The sequence below is a fragment of the Ursus americanus genome, chromosome 23, assembly GCF_024610735.1.
Source record: "Ursus americanus isolate L20-20 chromosome 23, mUrsAme1.1.p, whole genome shotgun sequence".
NCBI classification, from domain to species: domain Eukaryota; kingdom Metazoa; phylum Chordata; class Mammalia; order Carnivora; family Ursidae; genus Ursus; species Ursus americanus.
Window position 1 is genome coordinate 3,682,584 of NC_142149.1, and position 12,145 is coordinate 3,694,728.

General features: G+C 59.4%; 1 protein-coding gene across 1 annotated transcript; it reads left to right on the forward strand.

Annotated features, from left to right (window-relative positions):
• The first annotated feature begins 3,306 nt into the window (after nucleotides 1–3,306).
• Nucleotides 3,307–6,419, forward strand: SOCS3 (suppressor of cytokine signaling 3). Its single transcript, XM_045814460.2, has 2 exons — nucleotides 3,307–3,602; nucleotides 4,195–6,419. The coding sequence occupies exon 2, from the start codon at nucleotides 4,283–4,285 to the stop codon at nucleotides 4,958–4,960; it is 678 nt and encodes a 225-aa protein (XP_045670416.2). The 5' UTR covers nucleotides 3,307–3,602; nucleotides 4,195–4,282; the 3' UTR covers nucleotides 4,961–6,419.
• Nucleotides 6,420–12,145: the final 5,726 nt, after the last annotated feature.

A 12,145-nucleotide genomic window follows, 5' to 3' on the forward strand; every position in this document is an offset into this window, starting at 1 on the left:
CCTCAAGGTTCTCACTGGACAAGTAGTCAGGGCGTTTTGGTCAATGTGGAAAGAACTTCCTTGGAAGTTTAGACTGAATCTCCGCCAAGTCTTAAAGGAAAAGTAGAAACTAGCCAAAGTGCGGAAGGCAGTTCCACCCGGAAGGAAATGAACATGCAAAGACCCAGGCCTGGGGAACGTTCTGGAGACAGCCTGGGGCTCCATGAGAGGTTGGTGGGGTCGTGGCCTCTGACGGTGGCCTTAGACACACACTGAGAAGTTTGGATCATCCCAAAGGCATTGGAAACCTGGAGATACTAGAAAGCCAAAGGGAAACTTGGTAGCTGGCTGATCTGTTTGAAGACAAGCAGCTTCGTGGAATGTATCTTACATAGGAGATAACACGGCTCTCCAAAAGAGAAAGCCATTCCTGGCCACACCCATCCCCTAGCAGCCCAGGCTGCATGCCTCCTCTCTTCAGACACCCCAGTGCTTTCAAAAAAAAATCTAGAAAATCTAGCCAACGTACACTGAGCATTTACTATGTTCAAGGTACCATCCTAAGCATTTGCACACATTAGCTCATTTGGTCCTCACAACAACCAGACGAGGTAGGTACTATTATCAGCCCATTTTACAAATGAGGAAACCGAGGCATGGCTGGGGAAGTAAGTTGCCAGAAGTCATTCAGCTACTGCCTGGTAGAGCCTAGACAGTTCAATCTCCAGAGTCATTTCAGCAACCCCCGCCCACCCTAGCCCTGCGTGCTGGCTGATACTGTCCCTCTTCACGGCTCTTCCAATCAGCCCTGAACTCTAGGGCAGGCTCCCAGCTCGCTGGCCGACATGCAGAGAAGCAGCCTTTGCCCGGGTTCTCTGCAGAGCCTAGGCTCATCCGGGAGCATGCTCTTGCTTCAGAGGTGAGTTCCAGGGCTGGTTCCTCCTCCTTATCTCCCCCCCTTCAACATCCCCCCCTCAATGAACTCTAACAGTATCCTAGGGTCCTCATCACAATCACCCTTTTCTCCTGCCAACCTGACTTGGGGGGGGGGGGGCATGTCTCTCGCCTCGCCTGTCTCCCTGCAGGATTCATCCAGCACTTCTGTCTTCCCAGCACTTTGCTCCGTGCCTGGCAAAAGCAGGCACTCAATGAAGGCTTGTGGACTAGATGAATGAAGCTGACTTGTGTCAGAGCATTATAATTTACAAAGCACTTTCTCATCCATTAACTCGAGGGCTATTCCTTGTGAGTCTTCTTGTCCTGTCCTCCACGGGCTCGGCACAGAAGTGTATGGTCATGGTGCAGCCTCCTCTTGTCCTTTTCCTGGACAAGAGAAAGAACAAACTCCTGATTCGAGAGACGAGGATCCTTTTCATTAGCCCACAAGCATTTTGAGGGCAAAGACCTGGTCTTATTCATCATCATATTTCAATACCTAGCCTAATGCCTGGTACACAGAGCCCAATATTTGAGAAATGCGTTGAATAAATCCATTTCTCCCTCTGTGGAAGTAACTAGAAATAACAAGAAGACTTCCTCCTTACCCCTGTCTCCTAAAAGAAGCCGAGGAAGGAGACAGAATCCCTCCCATTTCTAGCACTCTTTGATGTGCAGACTCCTGTCTTGTTTTGTGATCTCAGCTCTCTGCTGGGAAGAGGTTACTGTTATTATTCTACGCATGGCAAACTGAATCCCAGAGAGGATGGGTGTCCTGCCCAAATCTCACATAGTCCCGACATGCGTGAGGGAAAGAGGTGATGGTACAGATTGAAAATACAGTGGCAAAGACAGTCAGGTGCCTGTCGCCTCCCAGAGAAGCGAAGGAGCCAGGCCTCTGTGTGCTAGACTCCGGAGATGCCTGTGGTCAGCCTCTCTCCCTTCCTTTCCGACTCATTATCTTCAGCAGGGTGGCATCTGGGAAGAGGGCACAGCCCAAAGCCCACAGCCCCTGTGTCCTGCGAGGTGACGGTTTAAGTGCAGTGTGCACTGGTCCTCAGGTCTCCGAAGCACCCCACTGCCTGTTTGGGGACAGATTGCAAAACTTCCCAACCTTCATAAAGCTGGCCCTGGTTAGCCCAAGCCACCCACACCCATGCCAGCGTGACCAAGAGCAAATCCATCATTCACCACACACCCCCCCTCACCCCCAGGGCATCAGACCCCCACACTCATAGGTAAAGGGAGGCGGGGCACATTCTTGGCGGTGCTGGGCCATCTGGAAGTGGGCTGAACTTCTGAACACTGTTTTCTGGAAATCCTCCGCTGCTGGACTTTTAGTCCCAGGTCTAATTCCAACTGCGATGAGAATTCTCCTTGGTCCCCCGGGAAGGTCCCCCTCCCCAGCTCCTGAGCCAGCCTCCCCACCGCCCCCTCCAGTTTCCATTCCCCGGCTCCGGAGGAGCAGCTCCTAACTCCACTCCCGCTACGAGACCCCAGGACGCCCTCTAGCGGACGCGGGGCGCGGGGTGGGGCCATTGCTTGCCTTGAGGCTAGTTCCGCCCGGTGACAGCACCTGGCCAGACCCACACCGCACCCCGAAAGTTTGGAGACCCAGATGTGTGAAAGCGGTTCTTGTTTGTCTGTCTCTGGTTTTCTGGTGGCGGGAGGCGGCACTCATGTCCGCGTCGGCAAAGAACCTGGCAGTGAGCCGAGGGGCTGAGGCCGGACAGCTGCCACGCAGGCTGCGTCCCCTCCATCCCTGGGACTCCCGGCTTCACCTCGGGGACATGACCCCAGGTCCCCACCACCCCCCACTTCAGCTCCCAGGTCCGGCCCCCGGTTCGTCGCCCGGCTTTGGGGTGTCCCCACTTCCCTCGCGGCAGGCCCGCCTCCTGGGGCCGCGATCGGGACCTCCCGCGGGCCCGGGTGGGGGCGAGGGGGTGTCCCCGCGAGGTCTGAGAAAAAGGGAAGGGGAGCCGGGAGCCTGTCCCGCTCGGCCTCCTGGAACTGCCCGCGCGCTCCCGGAGCGGGGCCCCCGCCTCTGCTAGAAACCGGCCTTCTTAGAAGGGAGGGGGAAAGTGTGAATGAGAAGTTGGGGGCGGAGCGCGCGGGGGGGAGGGGCCGCTGCCAGGAACGCGCCGCCGGGGCTGGCGCCTCGCCCGCCGGCCGCCGGGGCCGCCTCGCGCCGCGCTTTGTCTGTGCGCGCGTCTCGGCCGGTCCTGGCCCCGCTCGCGGCCCGCCCTCGGCCGCCCGCGGCCCCTCCTTCGCCCTCCGCGCAGCCTTTCATTGCTGCGAGTAGTGACTAAACATTACAAGAAGGCCGGCCGCGCAGTTCCAGGAATCGGGGGGGCGGGGCGCGGCGGCCGCGTATATACCCGCGAGCGCGGCCTCGGCGGCGGCTCCGACTCCACTCCCGCGCCGCCGCCGCCGCCAGCGCCGCCACTCCGGCCCAGCTCCCGCCGCGGCCCCTCGCCTCGTCCCCGCCGGCCGGCCCGGGGACGCGCAGGGGGCAGGGCGGGCGCCCCAGCGAAGCCCGAGGGACGCGCGCGCGAGGCCCTTTGTGGACTTAACTGCCGCCAACATCTGGGCGCAGCGCGGGCCACCGCTGGCCGCCGCGCCGCCGCCTCGCCTTGGGGACCGTAGGAGGCGCAGCCCCAAGGCCGGAGACTTCATTTTGGGACCAGGTAGGAAGGAGGGGCGCGGCGTGGAGCGGGGCGGGAGCGGGGGCTGGGGGGGGTTAGCTAGTCCCGGGAGCTTTTCCCGGTTTCCCCTCCCCTTCCCGGGTCATTCCCGGCAGGGAGGGGACGAGGTAGGGGCCAGAGCGGATGGAAGCCGGAGATCCCAGGTTCCCGGAAGACCCAGGCTGGGCCCTCGGGCTTCTCCTGTCCCCTCCCCACCCCACCCCCCATGCCTCAGATTTCTCTCTCCGTCCCCGCCGACCCGGGCCACCGGACTGAGCGGCGCCCAGAGCTTACCGGGGGCCCTTCGCCCTCTCCCCACCACGGCCATGCTCCCGGAGACCCAACTTCCGCGCCCGAGTTTCCCACTCGGCGTTCTCCCAGTGCGCGCTGGGGAGGGGGCTGCCTGGGGCCACCCCGCCGACGGGGGCGGGGGCTGGGCAGGCTCCGCGGGGTGCCTGGGTGGGAAGAAGGGCGCAGGCGGGGGCCTCCGGGCCGGGTGTGCCCCGGCCGCTCGGCGGAGGCTGGGGAGCCGGGGCGGGCCGGGCGCGCTGGAGGGTTCCGGGCACTCACGCGGCGCGCCCCTTCCTCCCCACAGCCCCCCGGGATGCGGTAGCGGCCGCTGTGCGGAGGCCGCCGAGCAGCTGCAGCCGCCGCCGCGCAGATCCAAGCTGGCTCCGTGCGCCATGGTCACCCACAGCAAGTTTCCCGCCGCCGGGATGAGCCGCCCCCTGGACACCAGCCTGCGCCTCAAGACCTTCAGCTCCAAGAGCGAGTACCAGCTGGTGGTGAACGCAGTGCGCAAGCTGCAGGAGAGCGGCTTCTACTGGAGCGCCGTGACGGGCGGCGAGGCGAACCTACTGCTCAGCGCCGAGCCCGCCGGCACCTTCCTCATCCGCGACAGCTCGGACCAGCGCCACTTCTTCACGCTCAGCGTCAAGACCCAGTCGGGGACCAAGAACCTGCGCATCCAGTGCGAGGGGGGCAGCTTCTCGCTGCAGAGCGACCCCCGGAGCACGCAGCCGGTGCCCCGCTTCGACTGCGTGCTCAAGCTGGTGCATCACTACATGCCGCCCCCCGGCACCCCTTCCTTGCCCTCTCCACCGCCCGAACCCTCCTCTGAGGTGCCGGAGCAGCCGCCCTCCCAGCCGCTCCCGGGGAATCCTCCCAGGAGAGCCTATTACATCTACTCAGGGGGCGAGAAGATCCCTCTGGTGTTGAGCCGGCCCCTCTCCTCCAACGTGGCCACCCTCCAACATCTCTGTCGGAAGACCGTCAACGGCCACCTGGACTCCTATGAGAAAGTCACCCAGCTGCCTGGGCCCATTCGGGAATTCCTGGACCAGTACGATGCCCCGCTTTAAAGAGCAAAGGACAGGGGTCGGGGCGAGGAGCCTGGGTCCCCTCTCCTCCGTGGCACATGGCACAAGCACAAGAATCCAGCCGGGAGAGCCCTGCAGCTCTGGGTGAGCCAGAGGGGTGGACTGGCCCCTCCCTTCGGCCCTCCCCCCCGCAGAATGGGGCCGGCGGGACCTGGAATGTGTTTGAGGGAAGGGGGAGTGCCACCTGAGCGCCCCGCCCCCACTCCAGCTTCTCCGGAGGAGCCAGCTGGCCCGGTGGGGACAGCGACGACAGCAGTGGATTCTCTTCTCAACTCTTCGCTTCCTCAACTCCCCCTGCCTTTCCAAACAGGGGACACTGCGGGAGTGTTGAACTAGTGAGAACTGCCGGGGAGTCTTCAAACTTTCCAACGGAACTTGTTTGCTCTTTGATTTGGTTTAAAAGGTAGCTTTAAACCCGAGCAGGTCTCTGGCCTGGAAAAGGGTGCGGGAGAGGGCGCCCGGGGGCCTCAGGGCTGCAGGCTGGCAGCGGTGATGGCCACTCCCACTGTCCACCCCAGGTGAGGAGGGCGGCTGCATGCTCCTCCCCTGGCTCTGGGGATAAGGGCAAGGGGGTGACCTGAAGGGGGCCCCCCTTCTGGGAAAGCCATCAGAAACACAGGTCCCAGAGTCCATCTAGTGCCCCGGAGCCCAGAGTCCTTCCCCCGTTTTAAGGGGGAAGTGGCATTTGGAGGGGAAGGGGTGGGCTGGTCAGTTATTCTTTTCCCCACCCCTGCTCTACCTTCTGGCACCTGGGGGGTGGGAGGAGGATGGAGGAGATGAGCCATCTTTGACCCCAGATCGCGGACAGAGAAGATGAGGGATTCTACTTTGTGCCTCCTGACTGTCTGGCTAGGAGATTTGCCTTAAATGCTCCCTGTCCCATGGACAGGGACTGGCACACAAGAAGCCACACACTCGGCCAATCCAGGCAGAGGCCAAGGGGTCCCCGGAGGGCCGGCCCCCGGCCGCTCCGCGTGGGGGGAGGGGCGGACGGAGGGGGAGGGGTGGAGATCCGTGCCTTCCAGTCCAGCCCTGGAAGAATGCGAGCCCCTTGGGTATTGGCCAGTCACAGGTGCCTCGCGGTGCCTGGGCTCTGGCAGAGCAGAGCCACCAGGTCCCACAGCCCTCCTCACCTGGGGGGTGGGGGTGGGGGAAGGGCACAGGCAGGAAGTCGTTGAGAGACTGGGGCCCCTGCCACCCCAGCTGCTCCCGCTCTGCAATAGCACTGATCAGTGAAAAGTTAACAGGAATGTAGCAGCGATGGAATTATACCTGGAACTGTTCTTTTTTGGGGAAAATGAAACAAACACAGAGTTTCTGTGTCAGGTATTTTGGGCTGGATGGGGCAGCTGTGTGTTGGGGTGGTTTTTGTTTTTGTTTTTTTTTTTTCTGTTACTTTGTTTTGTTTTTGTTTTTGTTTTAATAATGTTTACAATCTGCCTCAATCACTCTGTCTTTTATAAAGATTCCACCTCCAGTCCTCTCCCCTCCCCCACCCAGGCCTTCGAGGCTGTTAGGAGATGCTTGAAGAACTCAACGAAATACCAATTCAAGTCAAACTTTGCACATATTTATATTTATATTCAAAAAAGAAACATTTCAGTAATTTATAATAAAGAGCACTATTTTTTAATGAAAGCCGACTGGAGCCTTTTCCTCCCCGCCCCTCCCCTGCCTTGCTTTCTCTTTCACCCGCACCCACGCCGCGTGGGAGGGGAGGGAGGGAGCCGCGGGGGTGCAGGCTCTGCCCCCTCGCTGTCCCGGGCGCTCCTCGCCGAGGAATCGAGCTCGTCCTCACCACTCACTGACAAGCTAAGGCAGCCACCTAGACGGTACCGAGAGGGGTAATTCCTGCTAGTTTGATTCAGATCTGACCAGAATATGCAAAGCAAGTTCGAAGGAAGCGCTTCAAAGAGTTTGCAGGGAGTACGCTGAGCTGTGGTCAAAGCTTTTAGAGACTCCAGGCTATTAGAGGCGCTCTGCTCCTTGGCAAGGAGGTGTTCCGAGAAAGCCCAGACTCCGGGGTCCTGGCGGTGACCCGTGACCTCAGCACAGCCGGGTTCACGGGAGGTGGGGGGAGGTGGGGGGAGGTGTGGTCCCTACAGGCACGGCCTCCCCACCCCTCCAGCTTCCCTCCATTCCTGAGAGACCCAGCCCGAGCAAGGGCCGGGCACACGCCTCCCAGTGACAGCACCCATCTATTTGCCAATTTTTAGTCCCTCCCACCCCCTGGGCACTTAGAGGCTATCCCGTTAACCTTCCCAGCCCCACAGGGCAGGTGTTATCACCGCCATTTTCATAGACACAGCTGAGCTCCACGGGAGCTGGGGGCTTGCGCTGGTCACTTCTGATGCCTAGAACAGTGCTCAGTAAATATTTGTTGACTGAGGGGGGGCAGTCACTCAGGTTCACGGAGGTTAAGCAACCTGCCCAAGGACACACCACTTGGGAATGTGGGAAAATACCCAGAAGTGGAACCTGGGAGCATCTGGTTTCCAAAGCCCACAAACTCTCTCTGCCTCCCTAAGCACTAAGTACGTGCCCAGGGCTGCCCCTCTGTACACCCCCCTGCAAAGCCAACAGGTGAGTATCCCACTCTGGGGTTTCAGCATTAGGGTGGTGCTAGAAAACAAAAAATACTTTCTCTGACATTTTCCTTCCATGGTTCCTCCCCCCAACCTCAGACCTGACGGCTGAAGAGATGAATGTTATCCCCAAGTCAGGGGTCCCCATGCCTTCCCCCAAACCTCAGATGCCTGAAAGGAATGCCAGAGGCCTCTTCCTGCTGCCCCCCGCCGTGGGGGCCCATTAGCTGCTCCAGAAATCAGTGTCCAAAAGGCAACTGAGAGTAAATAAAGTCATTTTTCTCTCCCATTTCCTAGACTTTGGGGGGAAATAATGTAAAGTGACAAGAAAGGGCCAGGCTAAGCATGATACTACTGAGAGGACAGAGCACGTAGGAACCACTCCTGAGAGACCACTGCTTCTGGAACTGGGAATGCAGACCCCCAGGTAAGCTCACCTTCCCAGAGCACGAGGTCAAGTGAGGCCTGGGAAGCTCCTGGCGGGCTCTTCCCTGCTGGGGGCCGGGGTGGGGGTGGGGGGTAGACTGCCAGTCGGCCACCATCTGCCTCAGCTGTATAGCTGCTGGAAGGACAGCCTCCATGGAACCTTGGAACCTAGAGCACACCAAGTCCCCGTCCTTGGCCCAGAAGGTGGCTATTCAGCCAGGGTGTCCAGCGTTCACAGGGCACTAACTGAAAGGGCTTGATCTCTGGCCCAGGAGGAAGCTGCTGTCCCGGCCCCCCTAGAGGTTAAACTCAGAGGCAGGAAGACCCCTGACTCCTTTCCCTTGATGCCCCCCTCCCATCCTTCTTCCCACACTTTTATTTGACTCTCCAATTTCAGACCACAAACTAGACCAACCTTCTAGTTTTGCAGACAAGGAAGCTGAGTCCCAGAGAAGGAAAGCAATTTGCTTAAATTCACACAGCAAGCTAGGGGCAGCACCAAGGCAGGAATCTCTTCGTTAGATCAAATCTGCTCTCTAGTGCTCCTTCCTGTGTTCCCTCCTCATCCCACCCTCCTGTTGCAGAAATCTTTCTGTACTTCTCAGTCCTCTTGGGGACAGAACCCACCTCCTCCCAAGAATTTAAGGGAGGCCCTCTGTCCTGGCTGCCAGAGGAGTGTGCCTGGGTCCCAGATTTGCTAAGAAGCTTGAGCAGGCACCCATGCCTCAGTGGGGTTAAGAAGAGCATAGCTGGGGGTCCCTGGCCAACCCCCAGAAAGGGGAGAGTTTGGTGCTTCCAGGCCTGTGCCCTATTATGCTGCTTCTGGCTGTAAGAATCCACCCCCAAGAGGCCCTATCCTCTCTCCGGTGGTGCTGTTTTGGGGCAGGCCTCCGGATGAGCTAGAGCCAGGAATGGGAAATCTAAGGCCTGCTCTGGGGGGAGGGAGGGAAGGAGGCCACAGACAGGGGAGCTGGAGATGGAAAATAAGCCTGCACATTGGGTCCTAGTCTAGGGAACGAGGAAGGAGGTTCGGGAGGGGGCACCGCCGGGGTACGAGGCTGAGAGACGGGGAGAGAGAGTCACAGAGGGCGTCTAAGCAGGGACAGAAGTCAGCGGGGGTGGGGGACAACGTGCACAGGGGCGGGGCGGGGAGACCCAAGCCGAGGGTGGGAAGAGCCGGGCCCGGGACGCACCTTCCCGCGCCGCGTCCCGCCCCCTCCCGTACGGGCGGCCGCCGGGCGGGCGGACGCGTCGCTCTCAGGCCGGCCTCTGCCAGGAAGAGTCACTTCCCGGACGCCGCGGGAGCCCTGGCGGAGCTATGCGAAGAATGTCCGCGCTGAGCCCGGCGGGTGGCACCCCCGGGCTCGCGCCGCCGCCGCCGCCGCCGCCGCCGCGCCCAGCGCAGCGCGCGCGCGGAGGGCAGGCCACGCCCCCGCCACGCCCCCGCCCCGCGGAGCACGGTCGCCGTGACAACGGGATTACAGGCGCGGAGCGCTGTTTATTCTCAGCCGAGTGCCAGGAAATTCGACGGGGTGGCTGCCAGGCGCACCTCCCTGGGGTGGGGGACGGGAGGGGGAGGAGAGAGGGTGGACCAGCGCGCCCGGGGCTCCTGGGGGAGAGAGGCGGACCTCCGTCACCGGGGGTCACTGGCCCCTCCGAGGGGAGCTGCTCAGAAAGCACTGACTCTTTCCCGGGCAGGAGTGAATCAAGTTTTCTCCTCCCAAGGGAGCCAAATCTCCCTCCAGGCTGGTGAGTACCCCCCCCACCTCGCCCCCCAACGCACACTCTCTCTGTCCAGGGATCCAGTCCTTGGAGCCCCACAGCCCCCAGCCCCTCGTTCGCTCACTCAGCAAATAGCTATTGAATACATCCTACATGTCAGGGGATTGAATGTAGGACAAGACAAGGCCCTGATTGTCCTGCTCTCCTGAGATTTAGCAGGAGTGACAATGAACTAGTAAATACATAAATACAGTAATTACAGACTGCTGTTAGTACCCCAAAGATGCATCTTCAAGTCACATTTCCAGTACTCCCCACATCCACGATTCTGGACGACCCTCGGATAGGGTGACCAGCTTGTCCTGGTTTGCCCGGCACCGTCCCAGTTTGGCCCTAAAAGTGCGGCAAACCATTCTAGTTGATCATCTTACCCCCGGGTCAGAATGCACCCATTTCAGAGATGGAGAAACTAAGGCCCGAAATACCAGGGCAGTTCTTCCAGGGTCATGGGGCCAGTTAGAGAGCAGGAGCTGGAGGCCCTCCAGCTGAGAAACCAGGGCTCCTTCCGCTAAATACCCTTCACACACACCCTCCTCAGGCACCCCCAAGCGCAGAAGCACCCGCGGCCAGCCCCCCAGGGAGTGGATGAAATTGCTGACTCCCAGACTCCAAGCCCAGCTCCTTCTGAATCAGAAGCCCTGAAGATAGTCCGGGAATCTGCATACTCAACAGCACTCCGGGTGATTCTCAGACCACTCCATGCTGCCTTCAGGGGAAGACAAGCCTGGATCCTCCTCTCTTCCTGGGACAGGGAATTTCCTTCTTGAACCTTGACTAAGCCCATCTGGGAAGTCAGCAGGGAGGGAAAGGCTGTTCACTGCCCGCGCCCCGGCAAGCGCAGGCAAGTGTAGCCCTTCCCTCTCCTGGGCTCCAGCCCCTGGGCCCTGGGCCTGAGAACAGGGGGCCCCATGGGGGAGGAGTATGGTTCTCTCCCCCCCACCCCGCCCCCAGTGCTGAGCCCTCCCAGCTGTGCTGTGCTGGGAACAGGCCAGGCATTTGTGAAATCCTTGGGTGAGCCTGACCCACTGTCATGAGGACTGCCTGTGGAAGCTGGTGCAGGGAGGGGGATGGGGGGCTGTTCCCAGAAGCGGGGAGAACTCTGGACTTCCCACTCCTGAGTGCTCTGCATTGCAGCACGGCCTTAAGCAACAGCAGTGGTCTGGACGTCTGCATTGCAGAGAACCAGAGGCCCCAGGCTCTCTTCTGAAAAGAAGCTAGGGCTCTGAATGCTAAAACCGCGCTCGCAGACTCCTGGTTACACGTCACTGCTGCCATTCAGAACAATGACCAGGCTCAGCGTCAGAGAAAGGCTGAACCGAGGCTAGACTTAGAAGAAAGAAAAAAAGAAAACAACCAGAATGCTAGCTTGTTATGTACATTACACAAAAAAACGTATTTCCTTTAAAAAAAAAAAAGATTTTATTTTTTATTTGAGAGAGAGAGCACAAGCCGGGGGGGGGGGGAGCGGCAGGCAGAGGGAGAAGCAGGCTCCCCACTGAGCAAGGAGCCTGATGCAGATCCCAGGACCCCGGGATCATGACTTGAGCCGAAGGCAGACGCTTCACTGACTGAGCCACCCAGGGGACCAAGAAAATGTATTTCCTTTCACCTCCTTCCCACCAAAGCTCCGACCTTCCTTTCGTACAGAAAACATGTAGTATCTAGACCGTACAGGATGTTAAAGACATGAAATATACAATCTGGTCCTTTAGGAACCGCTGTGCTGCCCAACTGCAGGGGCGCTGTTCACAATATGATCTTTGTGGATGGTGTCCCGGGAAGTTGTGTGGCAGGGGGCTGCAGTGTTTGTGAATTTTAGCAGCGCCTGACCCTTGCCTTAATGACACTCCAGGGCGATCCCAGTGCTGGTAAGAACCCTGTTCTGGGCACTGTGACCAATGCTGGAGATCAATGCCAACCAAGAAGCATGCAGACTTCAAGAGGCTTACAGTCTGAAAGGGGAACCAGACGTGAAAACCAAGAAGTATCCTAAAAAGGAATGGGTGTAAAAATAAAATGTTATACAGCATACAGCTGGGGGCCCCCAGGAGGAAATGACCTACAGTGGTTTCCCAGAAGAGGTGCCACTCGTGAGCGAAGGCAAAACAGCAGGTGCTCCCTCCCGCAGCCAGGCGGCGTGGGACACAGGGGCATTCTAATGATCAGAAACAGGGAAATGGCCCGGAAAAGGGAAAAAAACTTTAGGGAACTTCAAGAAGTTTGGTATGTCCCCATCGGGTACATCCACGCCAGACTCATCTTCTAAAAATACTGCTTTTGTTACGTCACGCACAAGGCCCACCCCCGTAGGATCCACACCGGTTCCTTGGGCATGTCTTCTCAGTTGGGTTCCAGCACTCTTCAGGCTCTCGGC

What these genes read in the sequence shown, in the direction of transcription:
- SOCS3 (XM_045814460.2), top strand. Translation starts at nt 4,283, where the DNA reads ATGGTCACCCACAGCAAGTTTCCCGCCGCCGGGATGAGCCGCCCCCTG.